The sequence below is a fragment of the Schistocerca serialis genome, chromosome 4 (genome assembly GCF_023864345.2).
Source record: "Schistocerca serialis cubense isolate TAMUIC-IGC-003099 chromosome 4, iqSchSeri2.2, whole genome shotgun sequence".
In the NCBI taxonomy this organism is placed as follows: Eukaryota; Metazoa; Arthropoda; class Insecta; order Orthoptera; family Acrididae; genus Schistocerca; species Schistocerca serialis.
This window is the reverse complement of record NC_064641.1, coordinates 897,133,314-897,148,743: the sequence shown is the minus strand read 5'-3', so window position 1 is coordinate 897,148,743 and position 15,430 is coordinate 897,133,314. Positions and strand designations below refer to the sequence as shown.

The 15,430-nt window shown below is 37.1% G+C and overlaps 1 protein-coding gene across 4 annotated transcripts in view; it reads left to right on the top strand.

The window, feature by feature from the left end:
- Positions 1 to 15,430, top strand: part of LOC126473570 (troponin I 3-like) — a 131,355-nt gene that overhangs the window by 63,932 nt on the left and 51,993 nt on the right. For all 4 annotated transcript variants that reach the window (XM_050100709.1, XM_050100708.1, XM_050100707.1 and 1 more), the window contains 2 exons: positions 733 to 874; positions 3,469 to 3,501. In XM_050100709.1, coding sequence (XP_049956666.1) covers positions 733 to 874; positions 3,469 to 3,501 — 175 coding nt within the window. The remainder of the gene's footprint in view (positions 1 to 732; positions 875 to 3,468; positions 3,502 to 15,430) is intronic.

Below are 15,430 nucleotides of genomic sequence, written 5' to 3'. Positions count from 1 at the left end.
TAACAGTTTGTCTGGCATCCATTACCACTGTACTCTCATAAATATTAGTCTAACAACAGTAGATGAATATCAGAAATGGAAAAGACGTTCTTTCTTCAAATGAATGGCTTTTTAACTAATTGTAGTAAGTTAATGTATAGTCAACAATTAATACATTCTGTAGAAATAGTTCCTTTGTTACTCTATACCAGTGGTTGTTTTAATCAAAAACTTATCCATACTGAAAAATTATCACATTACCTGGACAATGATTGCATTTACATAACTAAAAAATCAGGCTCAAACTACGCCACAACTGGACTGTGTTGCGTCTGCGAGTCTGAATGGAGAAGACAATCTGTGCACATGCTAGACAGAGGCTCTTGTATGCCACTGATTTATATAGTAATCCCCTCACAGTGTTGGCAACTTGCATGTCATTGTACCACGGGACTTACTACATTACATAAAGTGCCATAAATAAAGAAAAGGTTATGGACGACTGCTCTAGACCATGACTTGGTCCACTTTCCTAAAGGTTCAAATTCACAGTTGGATCCACAGCACAGATAAAAATGAATGAATATATCACTATATAAGTAACTTATATTCTGAAAAGTAACTGTCAGTGATATGAAAATCTTAGACAATTGCTAGCTTAGTCTGACTTCTCTGTAACCCTGTAGTTTTTTGTATATGATTTACACAGAAATAATGTAAGTCATTACTGATTACTAATCTCTTACAACGCAGCATGAAGCCAACACTCAAGAAGGTGTCCAAATATGAAAACAAGTTTGCCAAGCTGCAGAAGAAGGCTGCAGAATTCAACTTCAGAAACCAGCTCAAAGTTGTCAAAAAGAAAGAATTCACCCTTGAGGAAGAGGACAAGGAGGTAACAAAGATATCGCAATTCATTATGTAATGACATTTTATACATATACATTATTTTCCAGGATATCTGATTCTTTCTTATTCCTCTGAATTTTTTTCAACAGTTTCAATCTCTTCTATTTCTCTTTAAATGAAACTGCATCATACATAAGATACTGATAGAGAATTTAAGCTTTCTCAAAGTCACAAAAGTAAAAGTAATTATTAAAAATAGCAGGTTACTTGATAACCTCACATTTCAATTATTTTCTTGCATTCACAGCCCAAGAAATCCGAGAAGGCAGAGTGGCAGACGAAGAAATAAGTTTAGGGATATATACAAATAACACATTTCATATCCTCATTCAGTGACATCCAGTAAATGTAATTTATGTTTTGTGATGTTCCCAAATATGAACAACTGTATCTGAGATAAACTCTAAAGCTGATTCTTTTTGAAGTTTTGTACATAAGTTCACTTTAAGCTCAGAACATTGGGACCTATGTTATCTAAAGATTTTTAAATGCAATAAATTGTTATAGAAATTTTAAGCATTTCTGCTTCAAAATAACTACTACCCTGAATTTTAAAATAGTGGACTTTTTACACATATGCCATGATAAATTCTTTTTTACGCTTTGCAATGTTTTTTGGTAATATTTTTTTCCTTTGTGTAGTTGATGACATGTTTCCAGGAATGGTGTACTTAACTGTCAACTGTGGTTTTTGCCATCATCACAAGTTTTGATATTTTGTCCTTTTATTATTGTGAAGAAGATTTTCAAAACATTTTTGTGTTAATTTTTTTCTGTACTTGTGATGTCCTGTGAGTTTTTTCTGGTGAAACGTCTGCCTGTATCTCTTTTTTCCAAATTTTGTGTTGTAGCTCATCCATCTTAGTGAAAAAATGTTCAGTAGTTCGTAGTTTTAACATACTGAATGCATTTTAATACGTATTTTTGAGCACTAAATTTTGATTTTCAATTTTTGTGGGATCAAATTCACTTTTATTTTGGTCCTAACATATACTTCCATATTGCACATGCTCCTCTCAGTACAATAGGAAATAACTCCCCAGCATACAGCCTTTTATTCATTACAATACTTAGGAACACTTCTGATTTTCTACCAATTCACAAAAGGACCTGCAGTTATAACCATTAAAGGAGGTGAGAAAATGGCTTGGCATGCGACAGTGTCTCTCTCATACATTAATCTTGAGAAAATAAATATTTTCAAAGTGTGATTTTATTGAGGGTTACACAACTTATTATTAAGTGTGAGTTTGTTATTACTTTAAGAACAGCATTATTAATTATTTAACTGCTTCTTTAACAGATTGGAGAAACTTTTATTAACAACAGTTAAATCTTTAGTGGAAGCTTACTGCCAGAGAGTAAAGCAAAAATAAAAATCTTAACATGCTACTTGCTGGTAAATAAAATGTAGCATTTATGCAGAAACTCTCCAGAGTATTGATAACCTATAAAATATATCTTTCTATCTCTTAATTTCCCTCTATGAGCCCCTACAAACAGCTGTTGAATCATCAACAACTTAGTCCACAAAAAATTATATCATCTCTCGATTCTTAATCAGAATATTTTAAATGGTTGTTAATATCACTTCCCCCTAAAAACATTTCTATGAAGCCAGTTTCAACTCATTCACTTTGCACTGTCTATGATTACTGTGACTCGAAGGTCCAAGTTAACTCTAGAACATTTCTGTTTTACATTTAAGAGCTTCAGATAATAAATTAATTTGTAGAAACACACAATACTCATACAATAATGTCACAAAATTTTTGTAGTCCTTGAATCAGAAGAACAGTAAATACTGCATTTGGTTTGAACTATTTTATGGTGGTTACTTTACCCTGAAAACCTGCCATCAAATTGTTTTTCATGCAACAAAGGAGTATGAGAATTGCAAATAGCTAGTTGTCAATTGTTGTTACACTCAATGTTTACCTTAAACGTGCATGTATATTTTCTTTATAAACAACCCAGATATTAACTTGTTGTGTGAGTTGATTCATAGTATGATCAGGTTATATGCTGTTTCACATTAACTAGAATCAAAAAGTGCCAGTTAATAACCAGTTTTAAAAATTATTTTCCCTCTTCCAGTAGCAAAAAACAAGCTCATCCTTTGTTTTTATGTGTGCCTATTATAGCGGAATTACAGAGGGGAGGATATAAACACATACAAGGACCCCATAGGTAACTGTCTGAGCGCCTAACAGCATGGGAAAAGATGGTTGTCTAACTCTTTATAATCATACAATGTGCTTCTGTATACTGCTGTCCAGTTTTCTGTATACATGTGAATAACCCTTTAAAGTCATCTACAAATTTGTTTTTTAAACTCAGAAAATATCCTGCATATTAAGACTTTTATTACTCTTTTTTTTACCAGAAAATGTATATTTTTATTTGAAGGTGCTTGTGATGATAATATTAGACATTTTCAGTGACGCTGAAAGATTCTTACTGTGTTGCAATGTAATGGTCTGTAAGTCAGTAAGATTAAGTAAATGTCATATGTCATACTATCTGATCCTCAAAGTTGAGATGCATATTGTAATATTTATTTTCTTTCATTTTTTGCAGAAAAAACCAGATTGGTCCAAAAAGGGAGACAAGGTAAAGGAAGAAGAGGTGGAAGCTTAAACTTACGTTTCTTACTCATGCTTCAAGTTGTGTGTCCCCACATATGGCACAGTTACTTCATACTTCCTAAAAAGGGTTTAATAGCTGAAAGATCTTAAGCATTTCAACTTCTATTAATTTTGTATGAAGTATCTTGTGTTAAAAAGGTACACCAGTTCATCATACCAAATGTAATATACATTGCTCAGCATGAATTTATTTGTTATGTCATAGTGAAGTGCTTTGATGGTGTAATTTTCATAACAGAGAAGACAATATTGATTTTCATAAGGAATCCATTGAAAATTCAAAATTGATTGTGCATGAGTGTAAAATCGTCCATAATAGATATTGTAGACAAAGGGAGGGTTTCTACAATATTTGTGATGTAACAAGAAAGACTGCAAGAGTGTTCATAGCATCTTGTGTGTCTCCCTGTTGTCCAATTAGACAACCTTCCAGATTACATAGCAAGAGAACTACATATGTGTGTAAACATCAGTGAAAATTTATGTATATGTACCACGTATTCCTTTGTGTTATGTAACAATACTGTGTACCATATGTGATTATAGATTGATGTACAATCCATAATAAGTGTAATTAAACAAGAACTGTTTACCTTCCCATTTATTTCCTTCTTGTGGATAACTCCTTTCCAGAAAATAGTATATGTAATGTTGTTCATTTGATAATGATTAGAAATAGAGAAATGCAATATGTACATATTCATGTATGTGCACCCCCTTCCTTTCAAACGCATGCACACATATGCACACTACTGTGAAAACTGATCCAACTATCCCATTTGAGCATATGTCTGTCTGTGTGATTCTCTGGTGATGCCTTTGTTTTAAAGCATATTTATGACTCACTGTGGAAATCACACTTGCACTCATGCAGAAACTATTATTTTTATAGGACATGATCCAAAAATGTTAAAGATAAAATAAATGGTAGCTACTGTGAATATAGAATGGAATTAATATATTTAGTTACCAAACACTTCCTGCATTTCAACTGCTTGGTTGTTACACTCAGTCAGTTACGAATTTCATATTCTATATGTATATGTGTACAATCAGTTCCTGTATTTACATCACTTGGTTGTTGCACCCCAATTAGTTATCTTTTTCATATCCAATATGTATACAACTTAACTTTGTAATCTGAATGTGTCAATGGGAACCTCAGATAACTAGACAAAAATAACTGCTACAAGAGCAGTCTGCTGTCACCATGTCTGTTATGTCTTAACAGTTCTTCTTTTCTAACAATTCCACATTTTACTGAATGAAATGCATATGTGCTAATTTTTACAACAGTAAAAAAATTGCTGATTTATTGCAACACTAGGTTTGTGGATCACTATATATAAGCTGTTACAATACTACCTTTCCTTTATGTGCCCCTTGTCCAGCCAAGAATGGGTCAGAACTAGTATGGTACTTCTCCAGTGTTGTGAGAACCAACCATACCGATATATAGCCTTACAACTGGTTTGCTGCTCCCAAAGGTATTGTAAAGCTAGTAGCCACACTTCCCCTGTCCCATTCCAAGGAGGGATATGGTATGTGGAAAATCATAAAAACCACATCCAGGCTGGCTGGCACACCTGGCCCCACCATTAATCTACATGGCAAATTCAATCTGTGGACCAAGCACCTCCTTATGTCCCAAAAGTGGGCCTTTTAATGCTCTCAGCTATCCAGGTAGGTGTTGTTACAATCATTATGTACTAACATTACAATCCACTAACACTGCAATCCACTAACATTACAATCCACAATAGTAATGTTTGAAAAGACTGTCATAGCAGTCCAAAATCTTTCTGTTTGTTGGATATCAGTTTTTTCTTAAAATTGGTCACATGATGGCCATTTTCAGCTACTTTCATATTCAACATTGAACAATATGATTACATGGGGAATTTTAAATATTGCATGTAATTATATTTTTTTGCTTTGGACAAGATATAAAAAAGAAAAACATAAAACAGAGGCTGCCCATTTATATACACACAACAAATTCATTTAAACAGGAAATGTAATGCTACTATTTTTTATGTTCATGAGCATTTCTTGGAGTTTCTTTGTTTCTTACAGTGGCTTGTTCAAGTTGCTCTGTGCATCTCATCACCACCAGCACTGCCACCATCAGCCATTTGATATCTACTACTGGACAGAGATAACAGATATCCTTTACCATGCATTACAGTTCAGCTATAAATGTCCAAGCTGCTCCTGCAAGTTTTCTATTGTAATCAACTCATCTTCCATTATGTAGTGGTCTTGCTCTTCTATTGTTTCTCAGAACTCAGCACAATTTCTTCAAAGTCGTAATTTCATCTTCCACTCTACATCTATGCACTGAAAATCACCGTAAAGTGCATGATGGAAGGTATTTCCCATTGTGCTATGTATTAAAGTTTCTTCACGTTCTAGTCACAGCCAAAGTCCAGGAAGAATTCCTGAATGCTTGTTTGCACAACATGGTTAGTCTTAGGGTGGTTGATACAGGGGGTGGTACAAATAGTATATTGCAGTATATTCCTGGACTACTCACTTAATACTGTTGTTTGAAACTTTGTTAGTTGGTTTTCACCGGGCAGTTGGTGTCTTATACAAGGCTCTGCCAGATTAGGTCTTTTTAATACCTCTGTGACACTCTCCCATGGAGCAAAAAAACCTGTGTCCATTTGTGCTCCCCTTCTTTGTTTATGTTCAGTGGGTGTCCCACTCACTTGAGCATAATTCTGTGATGGGTTGTATGACTGTAAACACTGTTCTTTGTAGACTCATTACATTTGCCCAGATTAATAGCAATGATCCAAAGTCTGCTACCTGCTTTTCCTATGACTGGATATATGTGATCATTCCATTTCATATCCCCACTGTTATGTGAAAAAATTCTGAATGTTTAAAACATGTTGCCTATCTTCACATCTCTTTGAAATTTTATCAACAGCTACTTTAATATCTGTGCAGTTTTTTTTCATGCAATATTTCAATACAGATAACTGCATCACATGCAAAAAGTCTATGGTAGTCCCTATAAATATAATCTGCGGGGATATTAATATACAAAATGAGCATCAAGGGTTCCACCAGTACCCCCCCCCCCCCCTGCTTATCTGAAGTTGCATCAGGTTCTGTGAATGGCTCTCCAAGATAACATTCTGTGTGCTCTCTACCAAGAAATCCTGAATCTTGTCGCAAATTTTGTTTCATAATCTACATGATTGTACTTTTGTTAATAAGTGTTGGTGTGGTACTGAGTCAGTGAATGCTGTAGCTTACTGACTTTGGATCCCTGGCCTCAAGACGCCATGTGAGAAAAGCACAAATTAGTTATTGAATGCCGGATGTTTGAAGAATTCATGTTGGTTGGCATGGACAATTCATTTTGTCCAACATAGCTTGTAATGTTTAAGCTCTGAATAAGTTCTAAGATACTAAAATGAATTAATGTCAAAGATATTGGTTGGCAGTGTCACTTCTGCCACCCTTCTTGTAGACAGGTGTGAAATGAGCTTTCCTCCAAAACTGTGCAGAGTTGTCTGTCTGAAAGACAGACAGCATAGTATGGTTAAAAGAGAGGCAAACTCAGCCATAAATTCTGTATAGACTCTAATAAGGATTCCCTGGGTTTTTATTCAATTTTTAATAATTTCCGCTGTTTCTCTACACAGTTGAAGCTAATATCTACATCATTCATTTTTCTTGTGGTCTGAGGTTAAACTAGGGTAGTATCCTACATTTTTCTTTGTAAAGGAACTTTTTACTTCTAGCACTTATAAAAGCCTCAGTTTGCAAGGAAAAAAAAGAATGTGCACAAGTTTTTCTGGTATGCCATATCTGGCTGAAGCCACTCAGTGATGATTAGATCCCATAAAGTTTCCAAATTACAGTGATGTTGGTTGCTAAGTTTCACCCACTGCTCCAAACAGTCCAAGACAAGACTGAATAATTTAGCAGGCCAGTTGAACTGCAATAGAGTATCTGAGTGTTCATCCAACCTGGAATGTACATGTGCAACTGTGTGAACATGTCTGATGTCATCTTGGAAAATGCAAGTATCCACAACATACTCACCATGAAGAGTTAGAAGAAGGTGCAATAACAGATCATCAAGGATGTTGAAATAAACATCATGATTCAAGTTCACAGTGATGTGTAGGAGTGCAGCCTAGTCACAGCATGAACAACATCACACAACTACATCCAGCCTAAAGAACCCCCACCCCTCCCCCCATGCACAAACATACACACACATTGTGAGTTACACATTTCACTGAGCCTTCAGTGCACTCAGTACTTTGGATCATTTGAAATGAGACAACAGAATGGGGTTGCCTCATAGTCAGTTACTGTGCAGTTCTTGCATTTTTTTGCCAACTGAGACATGCAGCTTTATGTGCCATTGTGAGCTGACATCAAATGGCAGTGGCATGCCATTCCCTGACAACTGTCCCATTCAGTTAGGATCTTTTTAAGTCCACTGTTCTTAAACTGTATTACATTGCTGCAAGTGATGCATCATTTTTTGAGACTTCGACAGTTCATGTTGATAACCGATGCATTGGCAGATGCATTTGCAAAGTGGAAATGGGCACATCCAAATATGATAGCTCCTTTCTGCCAGCCTGTCATGTTGACTGACCTTGCTACGCTGGTTCTAAACTGCTGACTGCCACATAAACACCATTTCACTGCCATAAGTTACATCAGTCTTGAAGGGACATTTGACTATCTGCTACAACAGTTATTAAATACTTCAAAGTGATCAGTGTGCTCTTTTAAAGGCATGACTAACATCTTGTTTGGTGAACCAATTAATCCAGTACATGGCCAACTACTCTTCTAAATGCTAGTCACAGCATTTCTAGATGCTCCTGCACAGAGTTAAACTTTTCATGTTCCTCTTTGAGACATGACAGTACTGCCTGTTACCTACTCCAGTCCGTTTCCTGTACAATTTCTTCTCCTCCCGTAGTAATTTCTAACATGCATCTTCTCATTCCTTGCTGGAGTATCACTTGGTTTTCAAATGGTTTTTACCTTAAAAGTCTGTATACGACTACAGGAAGTGATAATTGATATTATGCTCTGACTATAAGCTTTCTCTCTCACACACAACCGAAGCTTAATTTTCAAAACACTACTTAGGTTATTAATAGCACTCTGGGCCACTTTTATTCTTCTGTTTATTCTTCGGTTTATTTCATTTGTTGTTCATCCAGTCATTGTCTTCAACTGCCCTAAATACCAAATTGATTTTACAACTTTGCTGTTAACAATATTTTTGTGTGTGTGTGATCAATGTACATGATTGTAATCTTATCAGAGCTTATTTTCAAGCCTACTTTCAAACTTGCTGCATTAAGTTTCTTAAAGTTTGTCTGCATTAGAGGCAAACAATTCAGTGGCATAGTAAAACACAAGGGGTTCATATATGTTCCAGTAAAACAGTGGTTCACAATTTGGTATTGATTACCCCATGAGGCGTAAAATGAAAATTTGTGAGGGTTAAAAATAAAATGGGTTCAATAAAGATTTAGTGGCCACTCTAAATTAATTTGTTAAAAATAATCTCTATTATCAAAATTTTGGTAGATTAATATATGACATATCACATCACCAACAGCAGCATCAGCTATCTGACATGCATTTCTGGATAAAAGTCTCCTCTAAATACCTCCATCCACTGCTGTCTACAGCAATACAAATTAGTATAATCCATTATGGAGTCGAGGTAGCATTTGTCGTTATACTGGTTATCACTGTTAGAATTCAACCGCGATTCTTAAACATATATTTTAACAACGTGTTTCATTGTCTCTTGAAACGCGTTGTTAAAATATATGTTTAAGAATTGTGGTTGAATGCTAACAGTGATAACCAATACAAATTAGTGTTGCTCTGGCACATTTTCCAATGATGTCAACCTACCTTCTACTCTCAGTCATTTTGTATTTCCTGGAATTCAGAAAAGAACTTCCTTTGGCCATCTACTATCCATCTTCCTGAATATTGTCCAACCAATTTCCATTTTTTTAAGTGACTATCACAGTTATATCTCATTGTAGATGTGCCCTAATCCATTTCCTGTCTCTCCCACTAACTTGCAACATGCATCTCTCCATTATTCAATGAGCCATCCTTATATTTTGAATGGCCTCCGTGTTAAAATATCATGCCTCACTGTCATGAGACAAAATGATCTGACTTTTAACATTCAATGTCATACACTTTTAAAAAGTTCATTTTGAAACTTCATTTAGTTTACCAACAGCACTCAGTGGAAGTAATGACCTGTCACAGCAATAGCTTCTAACAGTAAGTTTTTTTTAAGATTTTGAAAACTGATGTGCATTGTAAGGCCATTTTCAGTGGATAAAGTACACTCCTGGAAATTGAAATAAGAACACCGTGAATTCATTGTCCCAGGAAGGGGAAACTTTATTGACACATTCCTGAGGTCAGATACATCACATGATCACACTGACAGAACCACAGGCACATAGACACTGGCAACAGAGCATGCACAATGTCGGCACTAGTACAGTGTATATCCACCTTTCGCAGCAATGCAGGCTGCTATTCTCCCATGGAGACGATCGTAGAGATGCTGGATGTAGTCCTGTGGAACGGCTTGCCATGCCATTTCCACCTGGCGCCTCAGTTGGACCAGCGTTCGTGCTGGATGTGCAGACCGCGTGAGACGACACTTCATCCAGTCCCAAACATGCTCAATGGGGGACAGATCCGAAGATCTTGCTGGCCAGGGTAGTTGACTTACACCTTCTAGAGCACGTTGGGTGGCACGGGATACATGCGGACGTGCATTGTCCTGTTGGAACAGCAAGTTCCCTTGCCGGTCTAGGAATGGTAGAACGATGGGTTCGATGACGGTTTGGATGTACCGTGCACTATTCAGTGTCCCCTCGACGATCACCAGTGGTGTACGGCCAGTGTAGGAGATCGCTCTCCACACCATGATGCCGGGTGTTGGCCCCGTGTGCCTCAGTCGTATGCAGTCCTGATTGTGGCACTCACATGCACGGCGCCAAACACGCATACGACCATGATTGGCACCAAGGCAGAAGCGACTCTCATCGCTGAAGACGACACGTCTCCATTCGTCCCTCCATTCACGCCTGTCGCGACACCACTGGAGGCGGGCTGCACGATGTTGGGGCGTGAGCGGAAGACGGCCTAACGGTGTGCGGGACCGTAGCCCAGCTTCATGGAGACGGTTGCGAATGGTCCTCGCCGATACCCCAGGAGCAACAGTGTCCCTAATTTGCTGGGAAGTGGCAGTGCGGTCCCCTACGGCACTGCGTAGGATCCTACGGTCTTGGCGTGCATCCGTGCGTCGCTGCGGTCCGGTTCCAGGTCAACGGGCACGTGCACCTTCCGCCGACCACTGGCGACAACATTGATGTACTGTGGAGACCTCACGCCCCACGTGTTGAGCCATTCGGCGGTACGTCCACCCGGCCTCCCGCACGCCCACTATACGCCCTCGATCAAAGTCCGTCAACTGCACATACGGTTCACGTCCACGCTGTCGCGGCATGCTACCAGTGTTAAAGACTGCGATGGAGCTCCGTATGCCACGGCAAACTGGCTGACACTGACGGCGGCGGTGCACAAATGCTGCGCAGCTAGCGCCATTCGACGGCCAACACCGCGGTTCCTGGTGTGTCCGCTGTGCCGTGCGTGTGATCATTGCTTGTACAGCCCTCTCGCAGTGTCCGGAGCAAGTATGGTGGGTCTGACACACCGGTGTCAATGTGTTCTTTTTTCCATTTCCAGGAGTGTATTTTCAGTGAAATTATAGTTTCTTAAACTTTATAAAGGCAGCAAATTTTTTAACAGATTTTTCAAACAACAAAACTGATGTTTTGTTGTTAGTAGCTGTTATTACTGAAGAGCTCTTATGATTACTGATTCCATTCACTGTAATTTGCAAATTTTAAAGTAGACTTTTTACTGCAGCAGCAAGAAAAATGTGAAGAACTGAACAAATTTGGTACATGACTTTCGAAGTGCAGTGGTAGACACCAAACCAAATATAAAAAAGTATTGTAACAAATAATCAGATGCAGTAGACATCCCATTGATTCATTATTTTTTGGTTTACTGAAAAATGTAGAAAACATGTAGGTTTCAGTTGTTTGAATTAACTTGTCACTTTAAAAATAGGATACTTTTGTTACATTCTAATGCTTAAGTAGGCCATAAACAATGTTTAGGGTATTGGATAACACCTGATTTCACTCAGGGGTAGTCATCTAAAAAAGATTGGGTACCATTGCATTAAAATATATTCATCCTTCTTTCTCCCAGATCAAGGACCTGGAAACTTCCTACAGAAATTCCAAGAATCCCATAGTCTACATATAGTTAATTTAAATATTGTAATAGTATTCAACTTTACACAAAAAGTCGTAATAATAATACATTACAAATATAACAAAACATAGCATACCTTTACTTACTTTGAAAATATTTTGTCACTGCACACACACACACACACACACACACACACACACACACACACACACACACACACACACACACACACACAACATGTGTGCGTGTACGTGGGTTCATATGTATTCATTCATGCATCACTGAAAGTTTCATTTCTGCAGGACACAGACACATGAATTATATTCATCAATGACCATCTTCTACTACTTATTTTGTAATTTAACTCCTATGAGACAATCAGTTTTAGCTTTCATTGCATGCCCTACCCAGAAACTCACTTCCAGTTTATGTCTGTCTCTAATAATCTTCAAATCAATACATTCTTGTCCATAAGAATTTTATAATAATTTGTTTCACTTCATTAAAAAGAATCACACAAATTGCATATATCATCACACAAAATAAAATGCATCTATTTCTTCGCACCCTCTCAAACTGGACACAAATTATATACGTGTTAACCAGAAATGAAACTAAGTTGACTTACCCATTATTGTGACATTTAGTAAGATTTCTAGTTGTCTTGTAACAGTCGATAAACATTAGGAGCTAGCAAGTAATTACAAGAAATGAACACAACATGAATTTGAATACATAAATCTAATTGTGAATACTAAAATATATGCTGATTATTAAACTTGACCATTTTCTAAACATGACAACACTAAAGTGTGATTCTTCATGCTTTCTCAATCAAACTGATAGTTTACAAGGTTTTGGGGTTATGTGTTATTTTGACAACTTCCCTTGTCTTCCTCAGGTGTCAAGTGCAGATTTTGTTGCTTGCTGTTGCACCCCAATTAAACTGTGAATGGTCTTCTCCAACACCATTAAATAAGAGAAACAGTCGACATAAATTCAAATACAACAGAAACCATCATTTGAATTTGAATTTATCTGTTGGCTGTTTTATTGCTTAATAGTGCTGGAAAACAATGCTGAAGTGGTGTGCCACAAAGGAGTCTGCACAGCAAGCAATGAAATCTGCACAGCAAGCAATGGACCTGCACTGGACACCTGATGAAGATGACTACCGAGGATGTTGAAATATTATGCAAAGAGAAAATCACAACATGTATACAAAAACTATTTAACCAGCACTAAAGCTATAAATATAGAGCCACCAAAAGGTCTCATCTATATCCACACTACATTCATTCTCTTCAAACCACTGCAAAGTACATGTTAAGGTAGGTGCTTCCCAAATACTTGTTACTGGGGCTTCTGCCTGCTCCATTCATGAATTGAACTTGGGAAGAACAATTACTTAAGTGGCTCTGTATGAGCTGTAATTATTTTAATTCTGTCCTCATGATCACTATGGACGTGGTACTAGGGAGCTGTAGTATACTCCTAGGTTTATCATTTAAAGCTGGTCCATGAAACTTTGTAAGTAGGCTATCTTGGGATAGTACATGTCTATCTTGAAGCATATGCCAGTTCAGTTTATTCATCAGCTTCGTGATATTCTCTCCAGGTTCATCAAAACCATGACTATTCATGCTGCCCTTCTTTTTACACATTCTATGATAGGTCACATGAGTGTTTTGTGACCAATCTCTTTTGTAGACTGATTGAATTTATCTAGTCTTCTACCACAAACCTGTTTCAGCTACAACTGAGCCTGTACTAATGAATTTCTCTAGTCTTCTACCACGAACCTGCTTTACCTACAACTGAGCCTGTGTGGTCATTCCATTTCATATCCAACAAATTGTTACACCCAGGCATTTGTGTTAGTTGATCAGTTTGAATTGTGAATTGTTGATATTGTAGTCATAGAATACAATGTTTTTCTGTTTTGTGAACTGCACAATTTTTCATTTCTGAACATTTATGGTTGTATTTTTGTTAATAAGTATTGATGTGGTACTGAGTCAAATACTTTTCAAAACTAATACTTCATCTGAGTGATTGTCTTGATCCATGGCTCTCAGAATGTCAATTAAGAAAAGTGTCAGTTGGTTGTGGATGATCAATATTTACAGAATCCATGTCGATTGCCTTAGACATATTCACTCAGTTCAAGATACCTCATAGTGTTTAAGCACTGAATGTGTTTCAGAATTCTACAACAAAAGGATGTCAAGCATACTGGACAGTAGAGTTGTGGGTCACTACTGCCACACTTCCCTTAGATGAGTGTGAAATATGCTTTCTTCCAACAACTGGGCAAAGTTTCTTGTTTGAATGACATATGGCATATAATGGTTAAAGGAGGGGCTAACTCAGCTGGAAGTTCTATACAGAATCTGATATAGATAAGGTCCTAGAGCTTTGCTCAATTTTAGCAAATTCACATGTTTCCCAACATCACTGACACTTATAGCTATATCATTCATCATTGCAGAGGTGCGAGAATTACAATGAGGCACTACTCCTGGCTTTTTCTTAGTAAAGAAATGCATGAAAATGGAATTCAACATTTCTGCTTTTGCTTTGCTACCCTCTATTTTGGTTCCTGTTTTGTTCACTAGTATGTGGGCACTTACTTTGGTACCACTAACGACTGCCCCATGTGATCAGAATTTCTTTGTGTTTCAAGAGAGATCTCTCAATAAATTGTATTGAAGACTTACAAGTTGCCCTCTTGCATGCATTTCATTCAGCATTACTCTATCTATAGCCCTATACTTTGCTTTTCACCTGCTGTGTAGTAGTCTCTATTTTTAGAAGTTTCTTTGCAGTGACTGCATGAAATGGACAGCCCTTCCTATCATGATCTGTTCGAAAAGGTACATATCTAGCAAAAGCATGGTCAGCTGTTCTTTTAAGTCTGAGCCACAGTTGTACTACATGTTCCTCTCCAGGGCCAAATGTTTTGAATTCCTTTTAGATATAGGACACTACTGCCTCTTCATTTAGTTTCTGAACATATAAATCCTTCTCTGTGTTTTAGTTGGTCTTTGTATTTTGGTACTCATTATTGTTACAACTGCCTCTTAATCACTGATATGAGTTTCAGAGCGGACATCCTCAAAGAGGTTAGGTTTTCCTCTAAAATTTTCAGTTACATCTGGAGGCAAGTCTGTTTGTCAATAGAATGATACGATCATAAGTTTACAGCCACCACTGATACTGACTCTTGCCCAAACAATCTTACAAGAAGTTTCAATTTTTATTTAGGTTCATTTGATTTTCTTCTCTTTTCGGACAAATACAACAACATTAGCCTGTCCTTTTGATGTACATTTAAATTTTAACAAAAATGTATTTTGTGTTTTAACCAGATTTCTGAATCTAGTATTACATGAGGTCCACTGTTGTTTTGGAGCACTTCTAATTCTGGAACTTTGTTATGCATCCGCAGTTAATCACTAGGATTTTTATACCCTCACCTGTAGAGGACATTTCCTCACATCTTATACTGGCATTCCCAGGTCCTGTAGCTTTTGTTATCTAGAATGGATGGAGAGTTTCTC